The 26,266-nt window shown below is 51.5% G+C and overlaps 1 protein-coding gene across 3 annotated transcripts in view; it reads right to left on the bottom strand.

The window, feature by feature from the left end:
* Positions 1-25,408, bottom strand: part of ADCY3 (adenylate cyclase 3) — a 93,947-nt gene extending 68,539 nt beyond the window's left edge. The window contains exons 1-2 of one of the 3 annotated variants that reach the window (XM_073335572.1): positions 23,061-25,408; positions 2,507-2,656 (exon numbers count right to left, since the gene is read on the bottom strand). In XM_073335572.1, the coding sequence (XP_073191673.1) occupies positions 2,507-2,656; positions 23,061-23,735 (825 nt within the window). In that variant the 5' untranslated portion in view covers positions 23,736-25,408. The remainder of the gene's footprint in view (positions 1-2,506; positions 2,657-23,060) is intronic. The other 2 variants (XM_073335571.1, XM_073335573.1) reach the window with 2 other exon arrangements.
* Between the last annotated feature and the right edge of the window lie 858 nt (positions 25,409-26,266).

Raw genomic sequence — 26,266 nt, 5'->3', positions numbered from 1 at the left:
TTCTGAGCTCTGCCAGTAACTTGTGGCAAGATCTTGGGCAAGCCACTTGCCTGCTCTTTGCCTCGGTTTCCCCACCTGTACGATGGGGGTAACGATACCGCCCTCCCAGGGGGCTGCAGGGTTTAATTTAGTTTGTAATGCACTCAGATGCCAGGTGCTGGAGAAGTGTGAGCTATTCTAGACGAGCCAACTGCTCTGTGATGTGGGGGATTATAAACACTGGCGACTCTGAAAGGACCCACCGAGCTCAGTGTCAAGTGGGAGAGTATCAGGGTTTGAGCACAGGAACAGCTAGACTGGATCAGACCCAGGATCCATCTAGTCAGTGCTTAAAGTGGTCTGAAGAAAGTGTGCCAGCAGGAGGGGTCTATCATAACCCGAGAGCTGGTTAAAGTGCACCCCGCCGGGACCCAGCTCCACATTTAATTATGTTTTTTTCCTCTGGATCTGCGACCCCTTACAACCCTCCCGTCTTTAAGCCCTCATCTAGTCCTGTGTCCTGTCTCCACCAGTGGCCAGCATGAGCTGCTGCAGAGGAAGAGGCTACAATCCCTGCAGTCAGCAGATATGGGATAAGCTACCCTCAGGTAAAATTTCTTCCTAACCCCAGTAGTTAGAGGTTGGCTTTTGGTCTGAATGCTGGCCTCTGTTGGAAATCTAGAGCCTCTTTAACCCCAGTTTGTATCTCCTGCTCCATCCTGAATCCCATTCCCCAAACCACTGTTTCCTCTGGGAACGGCAAGCCGGAGCCTTTGAAATGGGAACAGGACAGTGCACCCATTCAGCGTGCGGCCTGGGAAACATGCCCGCCTGACTTCTGCCGTCTGCACGGCTAAAGGTTTTGCAGTGTGAAGGAACAAGCGGGCAGCTGTGTCTTCCCAGAGCTGTTCCCAGCCACCCTTGTAACGTCACGTCCATGTGGTTTATATCACATGGCTTGCATATGATTAATAATTACCCAGGAAAGCGGAGTGCACTTATCGCAGCATCTGGTTCTCGGGGAGATGAGAGTTTCTGCTCTCAGTTTATATTCAATATTCCAGCTGGGTGGAGGAGAGGCAGAAGGGCACCCGGTGACTCATCAGAGGTCATGCAGAATGGAATGATCAGCCCTGCCAAAAAGGGGCTGTGGCTACACTGGGATTCTAGCTACTGGCACAAACCCCTGAAGCAGACAGGATTCACTCCGGTGCAACTCATGTCTACCCTGGAGCTGTGCACTGCTGCAGCTACCAGGGTGTAGTGGGTAAAATCCCAGTAGACAAATGGCCTAAATATAACCAGCCATAAGTAAATAAATAAATAATACCACCTAGCTCTTTGATAGTACTTTTCATCAGTAGGTCTCCAAGTGCTTTACAAAGAACATCAGGATCATTATCCCCATTTTAGAGATGGGAAAACTGAGGCATAAAGGGGTGCAGTGACTTGCTCAGGGATATCCAAAAGTTCAGTGGCAGAACTGGGAATAGACCTCAGGTCTCCGAGTCCCAGTGCAGCGTTCTACCTACTAGGCAACACTGTCTCCCTACCATACTCCAGGTTCTCCCGACTGCCTGCCCTCTGCTCTCACTGCATGAATTCAGCCCTTGGACTTAGAACGCAAACAGCTGATGCATTGCCCTTTAGAGAAGGAGGCGGCATAAGAACCTGGGGGGCTCTTCACCTGACGCTCACAGCAGAAAGCCAGGTCACAGAGACACACAGGCAGAGACGAGCTCAGCCACATTAAAGTCACGGGCACTGCGGTAGGGACAGGAAGGTAGAGTACAATCTCAGTTCCGTTACCATAGCTCCCATTGGCCACCCCCACAAAACAGTCACATTAGCCCAGGGATGGGTGGGGGAAGAACCGACTTCCTCTACCCAGCGCAGCCATTCTTTAGGAGGTCAGATTCCTCATCTTTTGGCTTCTGCACTGGGCCTCGCGCACAATTCCTCAAATGCACCTTGATCCTCACCTGCAGCCTCCCACTACTAATCCAGTCCCGGCCCTCCCCCATCCTAGCTCTGCCAGTGCCCCTCAGTCCTCTCCTCTTATTGTTATTTACTATTCATATCGCAGTAGCCTCCAGGAGCCCTAGTCATGCACAGTGGCCTCGCCGCGCTAGGAGCTGTCCGCACACAGAACATGAGGACGGTCCCTGCACCAAAAAGTTCACGCTCTCAGTCTGAGGTTCCCTGCACACAACTTGGCTGATGCACCCTGAGGCTGACCTGCAGCACCGAAAGCAGAGTGTCACCATGCTAAAGGCCCAGCCCTTGACTAGCGTCAGGATCCATCATTTAGCACAAGGTCTCTCTGCAAACACTTTCCACTGGCAACAGCAGAGGATGGGGGGGATCTGGGGAGCTGACAGAGTCAACCCCAGAGTGGAACAGCTTTCCTCCATCCTCAGTAAGTTTCCCACATCTCCCTTCCTGCCACGCGAGATGACAGGCCAGCGACATGCTCTCTGGCAGGAAGACACAAGCATCTGGCAGCAAATCAGGGATCTGCTCTTACCTGCTGCTGGCTTTGTTCCTCCAGGTTGAGTTTGACCTCGAGAGACTGCCGTGCTTCCAGGAAGGCCTTGCGGTGCTTGCGGTCTGCCATGTAGTAGGACATGATGCCCACAGTGATGGTGCACAGGTAGATGGCGACATTGGACAGAATCTTCAGAGAAAGCGAGAGAGAGAGAGAGAAGGGGTGACGTCATCAGTGCAGAAGGGAAAGACAAGAGGGAGCTTGGGGGAGAAGGCAGGGACATTGCTGTCCACACTCACCACCACCAGAACTGCCACATGGACAGCCCCATGGTCCATGTATCCCAGAATCATGTCTCCCACAGCAGGCTGCTGCAAATGTTTCCAAGAAAGGAATAACCACCACCACCCTGAATTAGCCTGACCAGGGGCCTATAGGAACACAGGAATTGTCAGATTGGATCAGACCCATGGTCCATCTAGCTCAGCATCCCGCTTCCCATAGTGGCCAGTGCTTCAGAGGAAGGTGTAAGAAACGCCCCCGGAAGATCTCATCCTAACCCACAATAGTCCTGGCATATGAGGCTTTATATCCCTCCTTAAATTCTCATTTCTTGGTCTTTAGCATTATAACTCTGGATATTCCTGTTGCCCTCTTTGCATCTTGTTCATGGCTTCAACAACTTCACATGGCCATGAGATCCACAGTCTAAATCCTCATTGTGTAGGAAAGTATTCCTATTTATCAGGTTTAAATTTGCCACCTTTCCATGTCATTGAACGTTCCATAGATCAATTCTGTAATAAATCCGGAACGCCCCAGGACTTCCTGGCTCTCACTATGCTGCACAGTATGATCACTCGCAACTTCATGGTGACTGCGCAACAAGAACTCAGCTCCTCCTGCACTGCACCCTGATTTAAGGGAGAACCTCCTTGTACCCACTAACTGTAGAGGGCCTATGACACACAGTTGAACAGCTCTGGCTCCATCTAGTAGAAGGAAGTAAGACACATACACTAAGCAGTTCATTAGGATCCTATACCACATGGAGAGAATCATAGGATATCAGGGTTGGAAGGGACCTCAGGAGGTCATCTAGTCCAGCCCCCTGCTCAAAGCAGGGCCAACCCCCAATTTTTGCCCCAGATCCCTAAATGGTCCCCTCAAGGATTGAACTCACAACCCTGGGTTTAGCAGGCCAAAGCTCAAACCACTGAGCCATCCCTCCCCCCAGAGGGGCAAAGGGTCAGCATTCCATAGGCTTGCTCCTGTACTATGTAGCAGCAGTGCGAGTCAAACCTCTGGCAAGAACAGAGGAGCCCATCCATGCTACCAGATGTGATTTCTGCTCCCTGCTCAGCAAGGTTCCAGTGTGACTTCATATTTTTAGAGTCTGTCGGACAGGCACACCGCACTGTCAATCTGAAACCATGGTAACTTCTTTAGCAGGGTTTCAAAGTGACAGCACGGACATACTCTGCTGTGCTGCTATATATAGATGCTAAATAAATGATCAATAACACTAGCAGCAGGACATGATCTTTTTATTATGTTCATCCTTGCCCTCCCCTCCTCATGCCATGTGCTCGTTTAGATTAGTTGCCTTCGCTCGGGGGGGGGGGGGGGAGGGTGTCTTTTCCTCCTCTAAAGTGTCACGCACATTCACAGTGCTGTATAAACAAAATCTGAGACGATGATGATGATGTTGATGATTTAGGAGTAACGTAAGCAAGCCCTGTTGGTGCTGTGTAAACTGAAGGGGGTGGCTTACCCTTTTAAGCATCAGGATTGACATTCCTAGTCTCCTTGGAACCACCAGTTCAAATCTCAGCAGCCTATCTGCATCTGCTCAAGGTAGGCAAGCTGAGTCGTTTAGGTTGGAGTGAGAGCCATTGAAAGCAAATCTGCAAAACCTCTGTTCTGGGCAGACATGGTACTTCACAGAGGATACATTCATCAGTGGCTATTAGGTAAGATGGTCAGGGATGCAACCCCATGCTCCGGGTGTCCCTAAACATCTGACTGCCAGAAGCTGGGAGTGGACGACAGGGGACGGATCACTCGATAACTGCCCTGTTCTGTTCATTCCCTCTGAAGCACCTGGCACTGGCCACTGTCAGATGACAGAACACTGGGCTAGACGGACCATTGGTCTGACCCAGTATGGTCATTCTTATGTTCTTACTTTTTGTACGAGTACTATTATCTGTATTCCTGTAGTGCCTAAGAGCTCCAGCCACGAACCAGGACCCCGTTGCGCTAGGTGCTGTACAAATGCAGGTTTGTTCTGGTGCCCTTTACAAGTTGCTCCTCCCCCCTGTGCAGGGCCTCAAATGGCTGGACTGCGTAACTCAGGAGATCACACTGGTCCCTTCTGGTCTTAACATCTGCCAGTCTTCTACCTCTCCTCTCATCCACCACTCACACCTAGGCCCTTCACATCATGTACAAATTCTGCTGTTTCCTTCTCCACCCTCAAAGACCCGGCCCTTCCTCTCTGGCCTCCTAAACCCCTACACTGCCCTTCAAAACACACCACCAAAGTTCTCTCCCGAGCCTGCCATTGGGAGCAGAGCACGTCTCATGCACACACACTCGCTCTGCATCCCCCCTTGCCTGTAACAGGCTGCAGCCTCACTGCATTTGGGCCAGGATGTGATTATTCACTCAGCCAGGGAGCCAAGTTACCATCTACATATATTGGCCTCCCTCTCAGACAGGGAGCAGTGATTTTGGGCGCCCAACTCAAGACACCTTCCAGGGGCCTGATTTTCAGAAGTGCTGAACCCTTTGAAAAAAAAAAAGTCAGACCGATACTATAAGGTGTCTCAATCACTAGTCACCTTGGCCATTACTTGTTCCCAGGCAGCATCCCATTAAAGATCACACACATGAGAAAGCCACTGCTGTAACACCTGCCAAGCCGGCGCACTCTGTTTTCTGTCCTGGCCTTACGGCCCCTTCAGTCACCCCGGGGAGACACATTCTAACTTCTCTTCATTAAAACCTGCTTAGCTGTTTTGGAAAAAGTCATCAGGTCTATAATCTCCCGGGAAGGCCACAGGGGAAAGGAACTTCTTGAGTAGTTCTGCCCCAAGCTACGCACTTTGCTATGCTGAACACAGAGGCTAGGGGGGCCAGGTCTACGCCGATACAGCACCACGGAAAGGTGTTGCACCCATTTACACTAGGTCCAGATACAAACAACTCCAGGCACAAATTCAGATCATACTCACTTCTATAGAACTGGTCAAGCCAACAGAGAACATACAGTTTATTTGCATTTGTTTCCAGTTTATTTGCACTCATCATACTTTAAGTTCTCAAAAAGCAAAAACCACTGGTAAGGGTCCTTCAACCCCATAGCTGGCCAGCTTTCCTCGATCCCAGTGATGCATAATAATCCTATCCACTCCTCAAGCACCTCTCTTCACAGGATCTCACAGGCCCATCCAAATGCTAAGGATGTAATCCCTCAGCCCCTCCATGGGGTGGGGGAAGTGGAATCATCCCCGTGTTACAGATGGGGAAGCACATGCAGAGAGAGGAAGTGACTTGCCCAGATAGGATTTAAGCTTAGACCTCCCAAGTTCCAGCCCCGTGCTTTAACTCCAAGAGCATCCTTGGTTAGGCATTCTGGATGACAGAGGTGTCTATGCGAGCCCCATGCTTAGGAAAAGTAAGGACAGCTGTTGAGTACAACAGGCTGAGCTGTCATTAGCCTTACGGTGATTGGGAGGCATCTCAGTGGGTTGCAGGAATCCTCGGTCTGTGGAAGAGATGGATAGGCACAAATGCTGACACCTCACCAATCCCTAGTGGACATGTCGCCACATTAAAAACAATGCTCATTTCAGTACCATTGGCACGTCTGCTCAGGAGAGACCCAGGAATGGAACAGCAGGGGGGCAGCAGGTCATCATTGAGGGGCATCGGCAGAGCTACATATGGGGAGCCCAGAGCTCAAATAGCAGAGGGGCTGCAGGTTGGGAGTGTGGGGCATCGGCAAAGCTATGGGTGGCAAGAATAGAACTGGAATAGCGGAGGTCAGGATTGAGGGCCGTTGGCAGAGCTGTCTGTGGGGAGCCCAGGGCTGGAATAGAAGGGAGCAGCATTACTGGATTGATGTGCATCGGCACAGATGAATAATGCAAATTCTGGTACAATTTCTGTCACCCACCCCTACCGCTGCTCAGAAGAAGAGAGGGATGGTTCCACCCCTGTTTACAGCCTGCATCGCCATTGCGTTCCATATCACTCCTGGGCTGGAGCACATGGAAGGGACACAGATAAGAAGGATGAGTCTTTTCAAGGACCAGAGATGGGGAAGCTCATTTTGAAGCGATGGAACTTGTCCCTGGCTTTCTTTTTAGTGCACTGGGAAAGGAAACACTCATGATTCTCAGGAAACCCTGATCTCCCAACCCTTCTGGCCCACTCCTTGCACATTATCTCCTCAGCGGGGATCCTGCCTCGCACATTCCTTGCAATTACTGTTAAGCCATAGGAATTAGCACAATGAATAAAACAATGGTCCATCTAGTCCAGTTGCCTGTCCCCATCAGCGGCTAATGTCAGACCGCCCCTTCCTGCAACTCTGTCCCAGAGGGATAAGGGGGAATTCCTACATGACTCTCGTTGTCAATCAGATGACGCCTTGAGCCATGGGGACTGGCTAACCCTCCTCATTCGTCCTTGCTAGCTTCACTGCATCTTCCAGTGTTATTCAGTGACGTTCCTGGCCCTCTTCTGAAATGCACTGAGCTTTGCCTCTTCATGGAAAACAGTGTCGTGAAAGCCCAGCCCTCTCCAGCAGGTCAGACCCTTGGAAAGACGTGAAGGCCCCAGCACTTTGCTGCTTCAAAGAGAAATCCACCCACACTTGCAAAATGCAGCTGTCGTGCTGGATAGAGGTGGAGGAGGGAGAGCAGAAGTTATGCTAAACTCTCTACAGCAGCTCCTAGAGTGCAGCTTTGCAGATTTCCTCTCCCACCCTCAAACAATTCCACTGGGTCCCTGTTCGTTCAGGAGCTAGCTCTAGACCTTCCTTGTTTTTAAGGCCCTCTGTGGATTTTCTTTGGACAACCTCATGAAGCGAGGTCCAGATACTGGAGCCCTTATGGAGCTCCAGCAGCATGCAGGAGCCATATAGGGGGCAAAGCAGTGGAATTCCCCCAGTGCAGAGACTGCTGTGCTGGGCCTTATGCTTCCCCGCCTCACAGCCTGGGTATATTGGAGCGGGAGGTGGAAGAGGCACGATTGTTCTTCTCCAGCTACCTTAGCTGCACAACAACCCAAAGGCAGCCAAGAGATGCTCTGATGTGCACCCTCCCAGCCCCATAGCAGCCCAGAAACTTGGCGGCACAAAGCCACCACTGCCCCCTATCCGTCAGGCTGCCCCTCCTGTTCTGTTCTTCTTGAGAGCCTAGCCCCCAGCCTCACACCTAATACCCCATCCATTCATTCAGCACCAGCCTCCTCTGTGATCCTCCACAGCATCACCACCACCGGTACAGGAGTCTTCTTAGCAACACCTGCCTTCTGGTGCCGCATTGCCACTGCAGAGAGGCTTCAAACAGATTTTACACATCCCTCCTCCTCCCTCACCTCAATCTCTTGCTCTTTCTGTTATTTATTGCTGCACACCTCTAGCCAGCTCAGAGGTCACAGGCCAACAGCCTATTAACTCACACCCTGGCATGGCTCATTGCTATCAGAGCAGGAATCGTTAACCCTTTAAGTGCTCTGAAGAGCATTTAAAAATAGCCCCTTCTCGCTCCCCAGATCCTGCTTCCCACTTGTATCCCTCAGTCTTGGGTGACCCAGGTAAGTTTTTACTGCTTTCTTTTCTCCATTAACCCTGCAGAGCCAGCCCAGCTCCAGGAATGAGCTGGTCTGTTCCTTCTGGTGCAGCAACAGAATTGCTCACTAAGTTCCAATCAGTCACACCTGTTCAGAAACATGGAAGGCACAGAGGTCACTGAGGGCTTCATTTGAGTGACTGAGGCTTTGTCTAGACTAGGGGTGATGTTACTTAACACATCTAACTAGCACATGCCTCGGACGGACAAGATGCGAAGTTGGAGTTCCATGTCTAGACTCTTCAAATATGGTTGCTTATACGTCCTAACACCACCCTTTTTATCCTAGCCCAGGCAAAGCACAAGGGCATAATTTAACCTGCAGAGCCTTTATGGTAGGCGATGGTGCAGGAGAAGTAAAAAACTCAGCTTGACACTCAGATCCCAGGGGAGCTGGGAGACCTTCTCCTTTGAGAATAAAACTGTCTTACTTTTAAAGGGAGCCCATTTGCTCTGGAGTTGCTGACACACAATAAACACTGAGTGCCACACAGGGTGACCAGACAGCAAATGTGAAAAATGGGGACACTTTTTTTTTTTTTTGGAGGAGGGAGGGGATACAGTTGCCTATATAAGACAAAGCCCCTAATATCAGAATGGTCCCGATAATATTGGGACATCTGGTCACCTGAGGGCCAAAGCAGCATCTTTGCAGAGTCACTTTTTAGAGCAGAGCTGCACTTGAATAATAAAAAAACCCACAAAAACAAAAACACACTCTTTTGGTGGGACGATGCAATGTTTCCTTCCACTCTGACAAATAGTTCCTACCAAGAGGATAAGTGAAATAGCAGGGGGAAGGCTAGAAATACCTCATCTTTTAAAGTTTGAACCTATTCACACTGGAAAACATAATCTCAAATATACATACAAAATGATGGGTCTAAATTAGCTGTCACCACTCAAGAAAGAGATCTTTGAGTCATTGTGGATAGTTCTTTGAAAACATCTGCTCAATGTGCAGGAGCAGTCAAAAAAGCGAACAGAATGTTAGCAACCATTAGAAAAGGTAATAATAAGGTATAGAAAGATGATAAAACAGAAAGTATCATAATGCCACTACATAAATCCACAATACACCCACATCTTGAATACTGCATGCAGTTCTGGTGGCCCCATCTCAAAAATATATCTATAGTAGAAGTGGGGAAAGTACAGAGAAGGTCAACAAAAATGATTAGGGGTATGGAACAGATTCCATATGAGGACAGATTAAAAAGACAAACTATTCAGCATGGAAAAGAGGCGACCAAGGCAGGGGATATGGTCTATAAAATCAGGACTGGTGCGGAGAAAGTGAATAAGGAAGTGTTATTTATCCCTTCACATAAGAACCAGGGGTCACCCAAGGAAATTAATAGGCAGCAGGTTTAAAACAAACAAAAGGAAGTATTTCTTCACACAGCACAAAATCAACCTGTGGGATGCTGTGAAGGCCAAAACTATAAGAGGGTTCAAAAAAGAACCAGAGAAGTTCATGGAGGATAGGTCCATCAATGGCTATTAGCCAAGATGGTCAGGAATAAACCCCATGCCCTGGGCGTCCTAAGCCTCTAGCTGCCAGACGCAAGGAGCTGAGAACAGGGGACAGATCACTTGATAACTACCTGTTCTGTTCATTCCCTCTGGGGCACCTGGCACTGACCACTGTCGGAAGACAGGACAGCGGGCCAAAAGACCCGTTGGTCTGACCCAGTAGGGCTGTTCTTGTGTTGTTCTTTTTCCTCGTCTTCATTTTTAAACATTGCTTTTGACACCCCACTCACCCAACAGCCACTCATGTTCTGTTATAAACACCAACCTGGGAATACGGAGCGGTTCCTGTCTAACGTGGAGTCAAAGGTGGTGCAAAGAGCCACCAACTTCTGCAGACTAGGCAGCCTGACCCATTAAGAGGAAGGAGACATTTAAAAACTACCTTCTCCTTCAGCTCCCCCCCCACCCCGAAAAGCTGACCCTCTACCCCTTTCACTTTGTAGCCTGCTCTAATCTTTGTCCATTACCTTGTCCCTCTGGGCGTAGGGATATTGTGTGTGCTGTGGTCCCTGGGGCACAGGGAAACCGTGTGTGTGGTGGTGATTAGGTCTCAGCTCTTCACCCATGGGAGCTGGTGCGCAGTTGCGACAGCATCCAGGCAGCCAATCAGAACATGGAGTTGTACAGTCAGGCCACTAGTGGTCTGAGCACAGGGCTATGAGCACCCAAGTCCTTACCCCAGCTCTGCCATGGGCTTCCCAGGACCTTGGCCAAGTCACTTGACTGCTCCATGCCTCAGTTTCCCCACCCATACCAGGGGATAAGTTACTTGTCTCCTTTCCAGGGGCACTGTGAGGATTAAGGAGTTGGTGTTCATTAAGTCCTGTAAAAATGCTGAGTATTCGTAGGTGTCTTTAGCTTTACTAGGCAGCCCCAGAGATTCAAGCACAAGGGGCCAATTAGTCAGGACAAGGGGATGGTTCTAGACTATTCTCAGTGGTAGAAGAGGACAGGACAAGGAGTAATGGTCTCAAGTTGCAGTGGGGGAGGTTTAGGTGGGATATTAGGAAAAACGTTTTCACTAGGAGGGTGGTGAAACACTGGAATGCGTTGCCTAGGGAGGTGGTAGAATCTCCTTCCTTAGAAGTTTTTAAGGTCAGGCTTGACAAAGCCCTGGCTGGGATGATTTAATTGGGGATTGGTCCTGCTTTGAGCAGGGGGTTGGACTAGATGACCTCCTGAGGTCCCTTCCAACCCTGATATTCTATGATTCTATGACAGCAGATTTTACGCAAGCTCCCTTCCCCGATTCCACCATACTTTGCCCGTAGCAGTCTCTCCAGTGCTGGCTTTCTCCCCACACCCCGCACAGCTGGTCTCTCTCCCTTCTGGAAGAGGAAACACCAAGAGTCCCTTCCAGGCTGGAGACGGAAAGGACCAGGTCACAAAATCCAAGACTCTCAGCAGCAAGGGCTCCTGCCAGCCCCCCAGGCAATAAGGGGCTGCTAACATGAGGAGAGGTCGGGGTGGAGAAAACAGGGTGTTTAAAGCAAGCAATGCCCCTTCTCCTCCAGGCTTGGGGCAGTTTCTCAGGCTTCCCCTCTGGACAGGCAGGCCAGTTCCATCCTCAGCTGGTGCCCAGAGACAAAGTCTAACTCCTCTTCTCATTCCCCACTTCTGCCAGGGGAGAAGAACAAATGGCTGCTCCTTGGCAAACCCAGGAGTGCCCATGATCCCCATGGCATCAGGGAACTGCTCCCAGATCTTCCCAGGGCAGGAGAGGAAAGCACAGTGTCAGAAACACCCAGCCCTCCCCCACCCCACTTAGTACAAATGCCTCTTACCAAGACACAGGCCAAGACCCTTTCCTTCCAGCCTGGCAGCTAATGCACAGCCTTCCCGATCTCTGCTCTCCCCTGGGGGACAGGATTTAACACCAGCTGGGTGCAGGCTAACACACCATGGCCACATACAAACAAGACACCAGCAAGGATGGAACCCATGATCTTCAGCACCAAAAGTAAGCCCCCAGGCACTGCCTGAGCTATGGGAGATCTTTAGCTACCGGCTGCAAGATGCTATCTATGATTCCTGGCACTGGAGCGAGGTGTGAGCATACTGAGCAGGCCAGGGTCTCACTCTCTGCAGCATCTGAGCACTCCCCAATCTTAGTGTATTTATCCTCACCGCCCCCTTGCAAGGTGAGGCAGGGCCATTACTTCCATGCTCCACCTGGGGAATAAGGCACAGGAGGGCCAAGTGTCTTGCCCAGGGTCGCAAGAAGCACTTGGCAGAGCAGGGAATTGACCCTGGCTCTCCCAAGTCCCAGACTAGCAGCACCCTGATCATCCTCTCTGCAGTACGGGTACACGCCCCATCACAGTCCCAAACACCAAGCCCTGTCCACATGGCATTTCCAATCCAGATGCTATTAGCGCATTACTGCTCTGACAGCACTCTGGGTGCATCCAGACTGCATTGTAAACCCTGGCTCTGACTCAGGTCTGAGCCCAAACCTCCCTACTGTCCATACACAAATCAGTGTGACTTGGCAGCAAACACTCAGGACCCAGGTCCCCCTGGGTCTGAGCCCAACTCCTGCTGTGACTCAGGTCCAAACCCTGTCGTTTGGCAGCGTGGACGCAGACCCAAGTTAGAACGTTGGTGTAGTGCCGAATGGATGCGCCAGCACGGCTGTGAGCCCTGGGTCCAGCCACTGTAAACCCAGGTTTTACAGTGTAGTGTGGACACTCAAGCCCAGGCCTGGAAACACCGAGTCCGCAAGTATGGCTCCCACAGACCCAGGTTTACAGTGCGGCATAGATGTACCCTCAGAAACTCCAACCACGACTATTGGCCTGCTAAACCCAGGGTTGTGAGTTCAGTCCTCAAGGGGGCCATTTAGGGATCTGGGGCAAACATTGGGGACTGGTCCTGCTTTGAGCAGGGGGTTGGACTAGATGACCTCCTGAGGTCCCTTCCAACCCTGATATTCTATGATTCATCCCGAGACTAAGTGATGTCCAGACCCAGTGACGATAAGGGGAAGGGAAGAGGTGCAGGCTGACTCCCAGAGCTGGGCTGCAGAGGGGTGGCCGTCAGAGGGGAACAGAACCCACCCTTCTCCTTTCTGAGGGAGCCATCTGCCCTGGAGCCGGCGAGACACCACACAAGTGTCAGCTCAGGCTGACAGGTCCACAGAGATGGTTTTCCCACCAGGACCGCTCGGGAATGGCTGCGCAATGCAATCATGCTGGCCGGAGGGGATGGGGGATTCCCAACAAAAGGGAAACCCCCTCAACAGAGACTCCTAGGAGACGGAGGGAGAAAGTTCTGGGGGTGGCGGGGGCACAACCATCCAAACGCCGGCCACTTGCTATTTTGAACAACTCCCCCACGTTGTCATGACAACTAACTGTTCTGAGGAGGCTGTGTCTGCTCAGAAGGCTCCCACAGTGTTCTGCAAGCACCAGAGCTGCACAAAATCCACCTCTCCAAGGGAGCTTCTCACGTGCACTTATTATTATTCAGCATCTGAACCCAGAGATCCTCAGCCCAGTAACGAACCACTGCAGAGAGGGGGGCCCAGGCTGGGCTTGGCTGGTGGAGTCCTTTCAGGCTACCTTAGCAAGATGGAATTTCCTCCTCCCCGGGGTCTCCTTTCCCCATGCCAACCATGCCTCCGCTCTTGGGTTTCTGTGCTTTGTCTCATGACAATGGAGCTACAATGATTTACATCAGCATCTGGGGATCTGGCCTTTAGACTCCTCTTTAGTGGTGACTCCCGTACGATCATGTGTGGAAAACGTCCAGTGCAGCCCTTGCGTTCGAGAAGGCCTTTCTCAGCGTATGCCTAGCCTGACAAGTGTGGGGAGCAGGTTTGGACCGAGTCGCTCCTTTCCCTGTGACAGAACTAAGGGGTTAAAATAAGTTTGAGCCAAAGCACAGAATTTTTGCTACCCTTGAAGATAAATAAATCCCCACTCCATTTAACGAATGGAAAGTTTCATCAGACACAACCCCCAGGCTCAAACGAAGGGGGCTGCTCTACAGCCAGCATCCCAGAGGAGATCTCCTAGGTCTGTTTTCCTCCTGGGTAAGAAGAGCGGCATTTCTAATCCTCTGTCCTCTTGATCGTGCCAAAGAGGAACGGAAGAACAAACAAGTTTAAAGCGAGTGGCTGTCCTTCCTTCGATTCTGGTTCTTGTCCACTAGGCACTGACACAGACCACCAAATGGTCATTTCTATCACTCACTCCCAGGTGCGCGTCCAGGTGGGCTGGACTCACACCTGGGACTAGGAGGCAGAAAGCTCTGTGGCTCTTCATTAACCCCCCACCGCACCCCAATAAGGTTTTTTTAAGAACATCTGGAAGGAGGCAGGGTGAGAGAGTAAAAAAGAACAGCAGCAGCACACGCAAAGGTATTTTTATTTTAAATAGGCCTCAGGTTTAATACAAACAAGGGGAAGTACTTTTTCCATACAATGGCAAGTTAAACTGTGGAACTCATTGCCATGGGATGTTGATGGCCAAAAGTATAACTGGGTGCAGTGAAGAAAGAGATAAAGGATAGGTCCATCAATGGCTACTAGCCAAAATGGTCAGAGATGCAACCCCATGCCCAAGGCAACCCTAAACTAGTAGGTAGATTCAAGGTCCTTCTGCCAACAGTCTCCTGTCAGAAAGCAGGGAGCAGAGGGAGCTAGGGAACAGCTACACCGAGGAGGCAAGCAGAACCAGTACAAGCACTAGAAACAGAAGCACCTGGAGAAAGAGGTTTCAGAGGGGCAGCCGTGTTAGTCTGTATCAGCAAAAAAAACGAGGAGTCCTCGTGGCACCTTAGAGACTAACAAATTTATTTGGGCATAAACTTTCGTGAGCTTGTGGGTTACACTCCAAGCCTAACCGCAGTGGAAGGGTTTTAGGACCCCATTAGTTTCATCCCTGCTAACACCTTTAATTCAGCCCCAGAGGTGCTGTTGCACTGCCTGTGGCTCGGGAGGCAGGAAATTCCCTGCAGAGGCTGCCCAGGGCTTCACTTACTTAACGCTAAATACAAACAATTAGCGAGAGCCGGCTTTAAAGAGAATGGGAGGAGAGACTAAAACACAAACAATTCCCAAGCTGAGAGAGGGAGCAGGCGGGGAGAAAGAAACCAGGGTTAATAACCTCCCTGCTTCGATCATCACCATAGCGCTGGGAGATCACAACGCGCTGCACAGGAGACACATCCTAGCACGACACCCAGAGAGTCCCTGCCCCAAGGCGCTTGTAGCCTCTAGGCACCATGGGCCAGAGTCTCAGATCGATGTAAACTGACCTCAGAAGAGCTGATTTACACCACCTGAGGAACAGGGACAAAAATGTCTGTCCCCCAGACTTGGTTAGTCACAACCCTGTGTTCCCCTGTGTACTGGCCAGGGGATCTGAGCCAACCCAAGGCTGTCACTGGACTTGGGACATAGTTACCATCCCATCTACACTGCCCCCCTGAACCGCTTTATAGCCCGCTTCCCCTAGCCCTGTAGCAGTGTAGATATGGCCAACAGGAATGTGTTTGTCATTGTCAATAGGCTCTCTGGGACAGGTGGGATTTGGAGGAGAGAGAAGGAACTTGGTCTACACCTGGAAGGCCATCCCAGGTATGGGAGGAAAGACGAAACGAAGCTTCAAATGGGATCTGTCAAGAGAAGCAGCCAAGAGAGGAGATTGGGCGCAGCCGGGGGAGATGGAGGCAGGAGCAAATGTATGGAGAGCTTTGAAAGTTAGGAGACACTTGTGATTGGAGAAGAAACTGGGAACCCAGTAGAGAGAATCAAGAAGGGAGAAGATCTTAAAAGCGGTAATTGGATCGGCTGGAAAGGATGAGGTCATAGAATTCGAGGACACCAGGGAGGTATTTATTATTTATATTAACGCAGCACTTAGTGGGACCCCTGTCCTCGGTGCTGTACGAACATATAACAAACAGGCTGGCTCTGCCCTAAGAGCTGACATGGAGCTGCTGGCAAGAGTTGCTGCATATTGGCAGCAGGGAGAAAAACCCAGGCCAAGATTTGCTACCTTAGTCACTTACAATAAGGCATCAAAAATCCATATTTAGGCACCTCATTAAGTGGCCTGGGAATTCTGGGGGCTCAGCAAGTGTGACTCAAGGCAGTACTGACTTCCTGAGAGTTTGCGGCAATGTGTCTGAGAAGGGTGAACTCCTCCCCCCATTTATTGCAATGTTGGTGTTGACTCTGAAACCTAATAGTGACTGTTCCAAAGTCAACATTGTTAACTGTATTGCTGCTGATAATTTTAGCAAAAACATCCAGCTATTCTAGGATTGTGAATAGAGTCTGACTAGTGTATTGCCCCTTTTCCCCCTCCTTCCAATCTGACCACTGGGGAACACAATCTACAGGTCCCACCCTCCATGCATGGGCTAGTCTCTGGGCCTGCCCCGAGAGGATGACAGCACACACGTACACACTCAGAGGAGGCAGACAGTTCCAAACCTCTAGTGTGGTATAGAAGAAGGCACAAAGACAAGAGAGCCCTGTGGGTCTCACTGTTTATATTCCAGGGACTTTGCATCAGACAGGGACCAAGCTATCTGAATTATATAAAAGCCTCTACCACCCACCCCCTATGGTGAAACTGCCTCATCCAAAACTCTCCGTGAACTCAAAGCTTTTGTGAGGTTTGACTCTCTTTCTCTTTTTTCTCCTCCATTCTCTTCCATTCCCCAGGACTTCCAGGCTACTTTTGGGACTGCAAGCACCAAGATAGCATGAACGCAGCCATGCTTCCCGTATAACAGCCCAACCTACCAGAGACTGGATCCTATGACAACGTGGACTGCAGAGATTTGGAGAACATTTGACTTTCTCCTACCTCCCGGAAGTAGCTGGTTCTCACAACTGCAGGATCTATTTATCCTCACACCACCCCTGTGAGGCAGGGCAGAGCTATTATGCCTATAGAACACCTGGGAAACTGAGGCACAGAACCACAGAGTGGTTTGCCCAAAGTCACCCAGGGAGTCTGTGGCAGAGCAGGAAATTGAAACCTGGTCTCCAGCTAGTGCCCTCACCCCTGGGCCATCCATCCTTCCTGATTTCTTACTGGAACCTGAACTCTGACCCCTGCTGCGGTGCATCATTCACCGGCCTCTTTGTCAGCTTGATCAGGAGCAGAACTTCTTGGCTTTGCTTGTTATAGCCTTCCAGCCCAGATTAGAACTGCCCCAGCAACACCCTATTAATAGCAAAACCCTCCAGGAACCATATAAATGTCTTTAATAATAACGCATATGTTTATTTCTGGACATAATGTTCCTCTTTTCCAGAGTGCAGAGACTCAGGCATGCCGAGTTGCCAAGGTTTTCCTGGCCCTGTATGCCCTGTACGACAGAAACAATTAACACAGAGCACTGAAAGGCTGGTGCTGGGGTGGAGGGTTTGGTTTCAGTGGATGACACGGAACAGATCATCTCTTTACCTGGGATTCACAGCAATGTATTACAAGGGGAGGCCCATCGTGAACTCTCACGCCTGGGGATTTGCTCCAATTCCACCCCACAGTACGGCTTAGTACAGGCAGAGTTAGCCACTATTAGCCGGTTCTACAGTGGTGCCCTGCACCCAGGGATGAGTTTATACCAGTGCAAATAGAAACTTTGGCTATCTGCACTAGGGGTCTTAATGACACAGCTGCTGGTCACTACTGGTAATCAGGGCAAAGCCCCAGGGAATGACAAAACCTTAAACCTCAGGGATTTGGCCACTTCTTCAAAGAGGCTGGAAACATTTGGAGTGGGTAGCCTGTCTTCACCCACACGTCACACCTCTTTAACAGGCCTCAAGCCCTCCATTAGAGGCTAAGGTGACTATGCTGGGCCAGCCACTTTTCACAGGACAGCCATGCCCATTTGGAGACCACTGTCCTGAATTCTCTTCAGGACTCCACATCATGAATTGGGAATTGGTCCTGCTTCGAGCAGGGGGTTGGACTAGATGACCTTCTGGGGTCCCTTCCAACCCTGATATTCTATGATTCTATGAGTGCTGCGATGCCCTGACCACTGCTGGATGATCCTGCGGTTTGGAGGTCCCGTGCGCTCTGATCACTGGGTCTGCAGCACACACAGACACACGTGCAAAAGAGAGAAACAGAGAGAGCAGTGGAGCATTCCACCTATCATAGCACTGCGGAACCCAAGACAGAGCCGTGCTAAAGACACACTCTGATCTCAACATCATTAGTAGGGCCCTACCAAATTCACAGCTATGAAAAATGCATCGTGGACCATGAAATCTGGTCTCCCCCCATGAAATCTGGTCTTTTATGTGCCTTTACCCTGTACTATACAGGTTTCATGGGGGAGACGAGCGTTTCTCAGATTGGGGGTCCTGATTCAAAAGGGAGTTGGGGGGGGGGAAGAAATCACAGTATTGCCACCCATACTTCTGCACTGCCTTCAGAGTTAGGCGGCCAGAGAGCAGTGGCTGTTGGCCGGGTACCCAGCTCTGAAGGCAGCACCCCTGCCAGCAGCTCAGAAGAAAGGGTGGTAATACCTTACCATGCCACCCTTACTTTTGCGCTGCTGCATTGAGAGCTGGGAGGCCGGAGAGTGCCGGCTGCTGACTGAGGGCCCAGCTCTGAAGGCAGCAGTGCAGAAGGAAGGGTGGCAATACCACATCCCCCCTTTAAACAACCTTGTGACCCCCTACAACTCCTTTTTGGGTCAGGATCCCTACAATTACAACACTGAAATTTCAGATTTAAATAGCTGAAATCATGACATTTATTCTTTTTAAAATCCTATGACCGTGAAATTGACCAAAATGAACCGTAAATTTGGTGGGTCCCTAATCATTAGCACATCCATAGCCAGGATGTAAACAACCCTACTCAAAGATAAGCGGTGCCCAAGAGGCTCCACTAACCTTGACAAAGGTAACATACTGCCTACTGGACAAAACAGAGCAAAAAACCCCACAACAAGCTGGATTACTACAGAACCTTTCAAAAATCCAGTGCACAGATATCTTACTACAGCTGAATGTGCAAAACACAGTCAGATTCTTCCCCTACACGGAATCCATGGGTACAAACTGGAAATAAAAGCCAGGCCACAAAGGGCCCACAGGAAAGCTGAGGAGGAAAGAATTAGTAGCTCATATGTGGGACAAAAACTGACTATGAAAGACACTTTCTGCTTTGCAAAGAAGCTCTTGGAAAGATGCAGATGGTTCCTGATAAGAGGCAAGGAAGGGAAATGGTATGTGACTTGGGAAGAAAGAAAAGTATTGCAGAAACAGTCTCCTAATATGTGGCAGCTAGTACCAAATCTGAAAAGGCCAGTGATACAAAACGGGCACATTAGAGGTGTGGGAAGGTTCCAGGATTGGTACTGTAGTTGTGGGGAGAAGGTCTTGTGATGAAGGCAGTGGATTGGGGCTCTTGAGATCTGGGTCCCCAGCTCTACCATGGATTCATGTGTGCCCTGGGTAAGTCACTTAATTTCAGTGCGCTTCAATTCTCTAGTTGGGGATAATAATCTATTTTGTCTGTTAAGACTGTAAGCTTTCAGAGGCGAAGACCGTCCCTTACTGTGTATGTCCAGGGCTTGAATTTATAGCCAGGATCTCTATGTGCTAACAATGAGTCTATATATTTTCAACAGCTTTTTTTTTTTTTTTAAATTGCCTCCAGGAGACATTTGTGGGTCTGAAGCACACACCAGAAGGCCTGATTTATTATTTTGGCGGCATAAATGGTATCCCATACAAACACTGAGCTATTTGGCTCAGTCCAGTTCCCCAAGTTCAGGCCTACTCATGCCTGTTGTGAAAGCCAAAACTAGACACAGACACTGGATATACTGTAAAAACTCAATGCATCATTTGTCGTCATGCTGATAAAGTTATTGACACTGAGGCAGGAAAGAGCTATATGGTCTAGTGCATCGGTCAATTTATACTTGCCCAGGGCAGATTTCTGTTCGTGAGATGGGATCTGCCCATACCTATCCTTTAGAGGGATGTTGGGGGTTTAATATAAAGGCTGCCCAAATAAGCAGGTCCAAGGCAGTAAGAGAATGGTGAATGCTATTGTTTCAATTGCCTGGCATTGCGTCTAAAATGTCTTGGGCCAAATTCACTTCCTGATGTAAAAACCCCATCGATTACACTGATGTTACGGCAGGGATGAATTTGTCCCGATATTTACAGGCATCTAATAGTCTTTAGCCCACTAGTTCTGTGCAACTCTTCCCTGGGCAAATGCTTGATGTACTGTATTGTATCGACCTCTTGGCAGCTCTTGCCTAGATTGTCAGACCACTAAAGAATGGCTGGGCTGAACTGTTAAACAGGGAACAGTCTTGTACAGAGGTTTTTTAAAACTGTGGCAACACCCTCAGACAGGCTCACGCTTTTTCACACCCTGCCTCTGCTCTGCTTCCAAAACTGCAGTCCCACCCCTTGATCTCTCTCACTCACTCACACACACACCAGGGTCCAGTTGTCATCCAAAGAGAACAGATGCACTAAAACAGTGGTTCTCAAACTTTTGTACTGGTGACCCCTTTCACATAGCAAGCATGTGTGCGACCCCCCCCCCCCGATATAAATTAAAAACACTTTTAAACATATTTAATGCCATTATAAATGCTGGAAGCAAAGCGGGGTTGAGGGTGGAGGCTGACAGCTTGCGACCCCCCCAAGGAATAACCTCTTGACCCTCTGAGGGGTCCCGACCCCCAGTTTGAAAACCCCTGCACTAAAACGTCTGTGGAAAACCTGCAACAAGAGAAGACAGCCCACTGAGTGCAACTCACAACCAAATGCCCCCTTGCAAACAGCTGAGACCATTCAAGACCAGACGAAGCCCATCTGGAAAAGGACCAAGGGCCGAGGAGGAAAGCGTCACAGCCATGAAACACATGGACATGACTAGGTGGTGACTAAAGAAACAATAGAAATATAGATACAGGCTGTCTGCAAAAGTCAGACTTGACTGAATTCGTCCCAATGGAAAAGTCACGGGGCGGTGGCTATGCCTGGCGTGAGATCACAGGCCGTTGCCATGCTTTGAATTGTGTATCGGTGCAGAGGCAAAGCAGGTAGGGTACACAGCTGGCAGGCATGGGGTTCTATTCTTTCCTCTGTCACTGACTCGCTGCCTGGCCTTGGGCAAGTCATGCAGCTGCTGTTTTTCCACCTGGAAAACAGTGGTAATGATTCTTCCCCACCGCTGTAAAGAGGGATGAGCGCCTCATGGCACTACCAAAGGGAAAAATATAGCCCTTGACTCCCACACCAGCCCATCCCAATTAGTACTGTTGCACCGGGAGCCTGATCCTGGTAAAGCCAATGAGAGCTGGATCTAGCCCACAGCAATCTGTACTCTTATAGCAGCCCCTAAAAGCTCACGGTCTGCTAAGAGCCAATGCAAAGCACTACACAAGGGAAGCCATTTGCAGTGCACAGTAACAGCAAGTTTCACTAGGCCTACAAAGCCCAGAGCTACATGCTCTGGAGCACCATCTCCTGGCACCTCAGCTTGTAACTACCTATTGACCCATATATAGAAGTAGGGCACTCTCGTCACACAGCCTTTGGCCTAAATTTTCAACAATGTCTAGTGAATTTGGGGGCCTAAAAGGAGCCTGACTTTCACATGGGGGGCACGCAGCATTTCTGACAATCAGACCCCTCTACGGGGTCACAGGTTGGGCACCTGAAACCACCAATGGGTTTTGCAAATAAAGGTCTTTTCGAATAGCGGTGAAAGCAGCAGCCTCACTCCTCTGCAGAATGCCCAACAGAGAGCACTAAGCGGGCAGTGGAATGGAAGTCACCGCTGGTCCCGTTGCAAACATCGTTAGTAGGAATTGGCTCATCCACGAGCCGGAGACCAGCCTGGGCTGGAGCATTACAAAAAAAAAAAAAAAATCACACTAGAGCAGATTGCTTACAGGAGGGTCTCCTTTGGAGAAACAGGTTGGGGTCACAGCCCGCTCCCATTGATCTAAAACAGCACAACTCCCAGTGGATCCAATGGCACCAGCATTTGGCCACTGGAATAGTGGTGGCCCACATTGCTGGTGGAAGCTCCATCCTTGTGATAGATTAGAAGATGGGCATGTCCTCTCACAGTGGTCTGGCACAGCGGCTGCCCCACCTCAGTGTGCAAACTCCATCCCCGCATACAATAATTCTAGGGCATCTGTGTTTATATTTTCTCTAAGCTGGTTTAATACCCCAGGCAGCCATTTGGGAGGCCAAAACAGCAAAGGAGCTGGGATTCTCCTGGCATGTCTGTATGGCCACCATAAGTAGTAAACCTGCAAAGAAGGCACCAGACTGGGAGTGAGGGTTCTGCCCCCAACTCGGCCACCGACATACAGTGCGACCTTGGGCAAGTCACTTCCTTGCCCTGGCCTCTGTTTTCCCAGGCGTAGAACAGAGAGAATGATACCTCCCCAGTTTGTGACACACTTTGAGATCTTTGGATGATAAATACTATCCATATACACAAACGGACATTGGCACCCCAGACTATTCACTCTCTCCCCGATGACATCGTTAAAATGCCCATCGCCATGATGGGCAGGTGCCTAGAGTTTAATATACAGGGCACAGTGGGCAGCCAGGTGGTGCTGGGGGAATCGTGTGATGATGTATACAATGGCCCTGGCTACCGTTGCCAGTGGCTATTTTAGCTTTGGCAGGAGCTGAGAACAGGAGGTGGTTTCTGATCCTCTGAATAACTGGTGGGGAGCCCCTCTTGGGGAGATGGCCACCCACAGCTCGAGAACCATTGCTCTCTGGGCAACTAGACAGCCCCAAAGACAGAAACGTTGTCCCCTTATCCCAGACCCAGGTGCACAGGGCTTGGAGTGCATGTAAGGTAAGGGCCATGGTGTTTCAATGTCCCTAATGTGGGGAAGACGGACCCAAGGTCTGACCAGTATTGCTGGCGACACGATTGGTGGTACATGCTCTTCTGGACCAAGCTTCCAGTCATGGCCCACTTCAACATAAGCACAGGCTGCCTCACTACCTCACCCCAGGAGCCTGCAAAATGTGTGACAGGGGCCTTCACTTCCCTGTACCCATCCCTGAAGGTCAGTTACACATGAAACATCTCCCTGGCCCTACTGACTCCCCCACATTATAGGCCCTCCAACCTCCTGCCCTTAGTAGACCCCTTCCCGCTGGCCTACCTCTGCCTCAGGATCCCGGCTCCCCTTACCTGCCGTAGCAAGGCCTCTCCGTTGATGGCGCCCTGCTGCTGCTGGGCAATGGTGACCCCCAGCACCAGGGTGTGGATGCCACAGGAGACGGCCGTGATGAGCACGATGGGCATGAGGCGCAGGGGCAAGGTGATGAAGAAGGAGAAGACGAAGAAGGCCTGCCAGCCCACTGTGTCACTGGCCTCGTGGAAGTGGGAAAAGTTGAGGCCCAGGTAGCAGAATATCTGGGCAGCGATGAGAATCCAGAGGACATAGGGCATGAACTTGCGGGAGATGCGGTCCGGCAGGAGCCCGTACTTGCATAGGATGAAGAGCAAGATATGGGCGGCCAAGCCCACTGAGGCCACCAGGATGGTGGCCAGCTTGTCGGTGGTGTAGACCACAGCGCACATGACGATGACATAGCAGTCGAAGAGGGCAGCGAAGACCACCAGCACCAAGAGGGTCTCATGGCGCTGCCGGCGGAAGTAAGTCTGGTAGAGGTTCTCCAGGGACTCGGGAGCGAAGGTGAGCCGCATGAAGCGCGGCAGGCAGAGGCATGAGCCTGAGTTCCTCACTGTCACCTCATGGGTCCGGCCCACCCCACGTTCAGGGTCGGAGGGTAGGCTGACCGAGTAGTCAGCCGAGTACTCGGCCGAGTACTCCGGCTCAGAGAAGGCCCTGTTCCCGGGCATTCTGCCTGTCCTCTTTTCCCAGCCAACCCTTGGAGAACTGGCACCGTCTGCAGCCGACGGTTACGCCAAAGGAGCTCCAGCTCCCATTTACCTCAGGGCAAGCAACAGGCAAGGGCAAGGAGGCATCAGCAATGGCATCTCAGTTCTCCCCCTCAGACCCACGTCCTCCCCAACCCAGACGTTCCAGTCAGAAACCCAGGCTCCAAATGGGGAAGCGTGCCAGTTGCCTCCCCCTGCACTGAAGCCTTCAACTGGCTGCTCTGTAACACCTCGACCCTTCCCACTCACACCCCTTTCAAATGTCACCAAAAATAAAATTCAATTTAAAAACCAATTGGCTGGGCTCCAAACAAACAGAATCATGAGCTGCAACTAGCAACTCCAACTAGCCAGCTTCCTCCAGTCGCTCCCCAGTCCCCGTGCTCTTGGGGGCTGCAATCAAAACAGAATCCAAAAAAAGACAAATGTCTCACTGCCTCCTTAGTAGAGAAGCCAGAATCTGGGGTCTCTCTCCCCCTTTCCCTCCCCAATTTTTCCCCCTTTGGTCTTCTCGGGACCGTTCGTCCCCAGCAACCATTTGCAAATTGAATGCCAGGATGATATTCCTCAATGCACTAGGGTCTCAGGTCCCCAAATCGCACCTGCTCCCCCCTCCATGCGGGGGCAAAGGCATAAACAGCATTGGCCGGCCATTCCATGCACCCTGCAGGTCTTTGATTCTCATCCAGCTGTTAACGGGAAGGGAGGAAGATTTTGTTTGTATCCGGAGTTGCCAACAAGAAAAAAAAAGGGGTGGGGGGTGGGGAGGACAGTCAGCAGAAGAGGCACTGATCTGTCAACCCTGAAGGCTCCCAACTGTTGCTTTCAGCTCCCCCATCAATCCAGGTAGCCCGTTCCCTGGCCTTGTTCTGGAGAAGGCCAGCTCTCCCCCCTCACCATCTCAGTGCTGACAGGAGGGGATGTGGGGAAGAGCCTCTCGGCTTCTTTGGTTTGGGCCTTGTTGAAATTAAAGCAGGGCTGTGGGAAATGGTGGTCTCCTACCCTGGGAGAGTAACGGCGTGGGCAGATCCTGGAAGCCCCACGACGCTGCTAGCATTCCCTGCCAGTCACCAGGTTGCTCTGGCTTCTGTTTGCTCTTGGGCGAGCCCACGTCCTGCCTGGAGGAGAAGACGGATGGGTGGCAGAGTCCAAACTAAACAGACGTCTCTTTAAGAGCCGAGCGCCCCTCTCAGCCGAAAACCCCATTCGGAGTCCATACTCTGCCTCTGGATTCTCCGCTCATCCATCTTCAGCGTCCCTCTCCTTGCATCCTCCTCCTCCTTGCCCAGCAGCTGGTGTCTTGGGAGGCAGATGCCGTGTCTGTGTGTTTTTCCGTCTCTCTCTCTTTTCTCTGCTTTTTTGGTGAATTCCCTTCTTCCCCTTGGCGCCCAACTGGGTGTCTTGTCGGAGCGTGTGCGCAGAGGTGGGTGGGTGAGAATCTGTCAAGCACAGACACCCAGCAGAAAAATGATGGAGGAGGAGAGGGAATGGGCGTAGCTTAAAATTATTGAAGAGAAAATAAAATCAAACAAGTGCATGGCTCGGGAACACACGTGTGCAGCCTGCATGCACCCACCCACCCCGGGGCTCGGCTCCTGCGCTCTGCCGGGGACTCTCCCTTGCAAACAAAACCTGGAGTTCAGCGCCTGGCGGGGGGGGGGGGGAAGAGGTGGGGGCGCTGGAAAGGAAAGTCAGGCTGCCCAGCGGATCACAACTCCGTTATGCAGGCTGGGGGTGGGCTGCTCATGACACTAAGGAAGAGGGCGGCGGGGATATTCCCCCTAGGTGTGCGGGGGGAGAAGCCCCTTCCCCCCCGGGGCAGAGGGCGAGCTATCAACGCAGGAAGCTCGCTCCGCCCAGCTGGCGGGCCGGGCTCGCTGCTGCAGGACTGGGCGGGGGGGGGAGAAGCTGCTGCTGGAGGGACGAGGGGGCGGCTGCCGTTCCGTCTCAGCCGGGCAGGGGACCCCCGGGGCCGGGGGAGGGAGACGTTTGGGCGGCTGCACGCCCCGCTCCTTCGCAGCAGCCCCCTTTCCCCGCGGGGCTCGGGGAGCCTGGCCGGCGGCGGCGGCGGCGGCGGCTGGGCGCCCGCGGCGTCCCCCGGCCCCGCGTGCGGGGCAGCCGCGGCGAGCGCCCGGGACGGGGACGGGGACCGGGACCGGCCCCGGCGGCCGCAGCGAGCGAGCAGGGGCCGAGGGCCCAGCGCTGCGGCTTCAGACAGCGCCCCGCGGCTGAGCTGGGGCGGGGCGGGGCGGGGGGGTGTTTGTGGGGGTGCCTGGGGGGAAGGCGGCAGCTTCAGGGGGGCTGTTCGGTGGCTAAGCTGGGTTTGCCTTGGGGGAGATGGGACAAGCTCAGTGGCTAGGGGAAGCTGGAGATAAAGGGGGGGCTGGATTTGGGGGGGCTGCTGGGTGGGTGGGGGGGGCTTGGGGGAGATGGGTTCGTAGGGGGACAATGAGGGCGGGTGGGGGGAAGCTGGGGGCAGATAGGTGGGGGCT

Source organism: Lepidochelys kempii, chromosome 3, assembly GCF_965140265.1.
Source record: "Lepidochelys kempii isolate rLepKem1 chromosome 3, rLepKem1.hap2, whole genome shotgun sequence".
Lineage (NCBI taxonomy): Eukaryota > Metazoa > Chordata > Testudines > Cheloniidae > Lepidochelys > Lepidochelys kempii.
The sequence above is the reverse complement of the archived record's forward strand: the minus strand, read 5'-3'. Positions and strand labels throughout refer to the sequence as shown.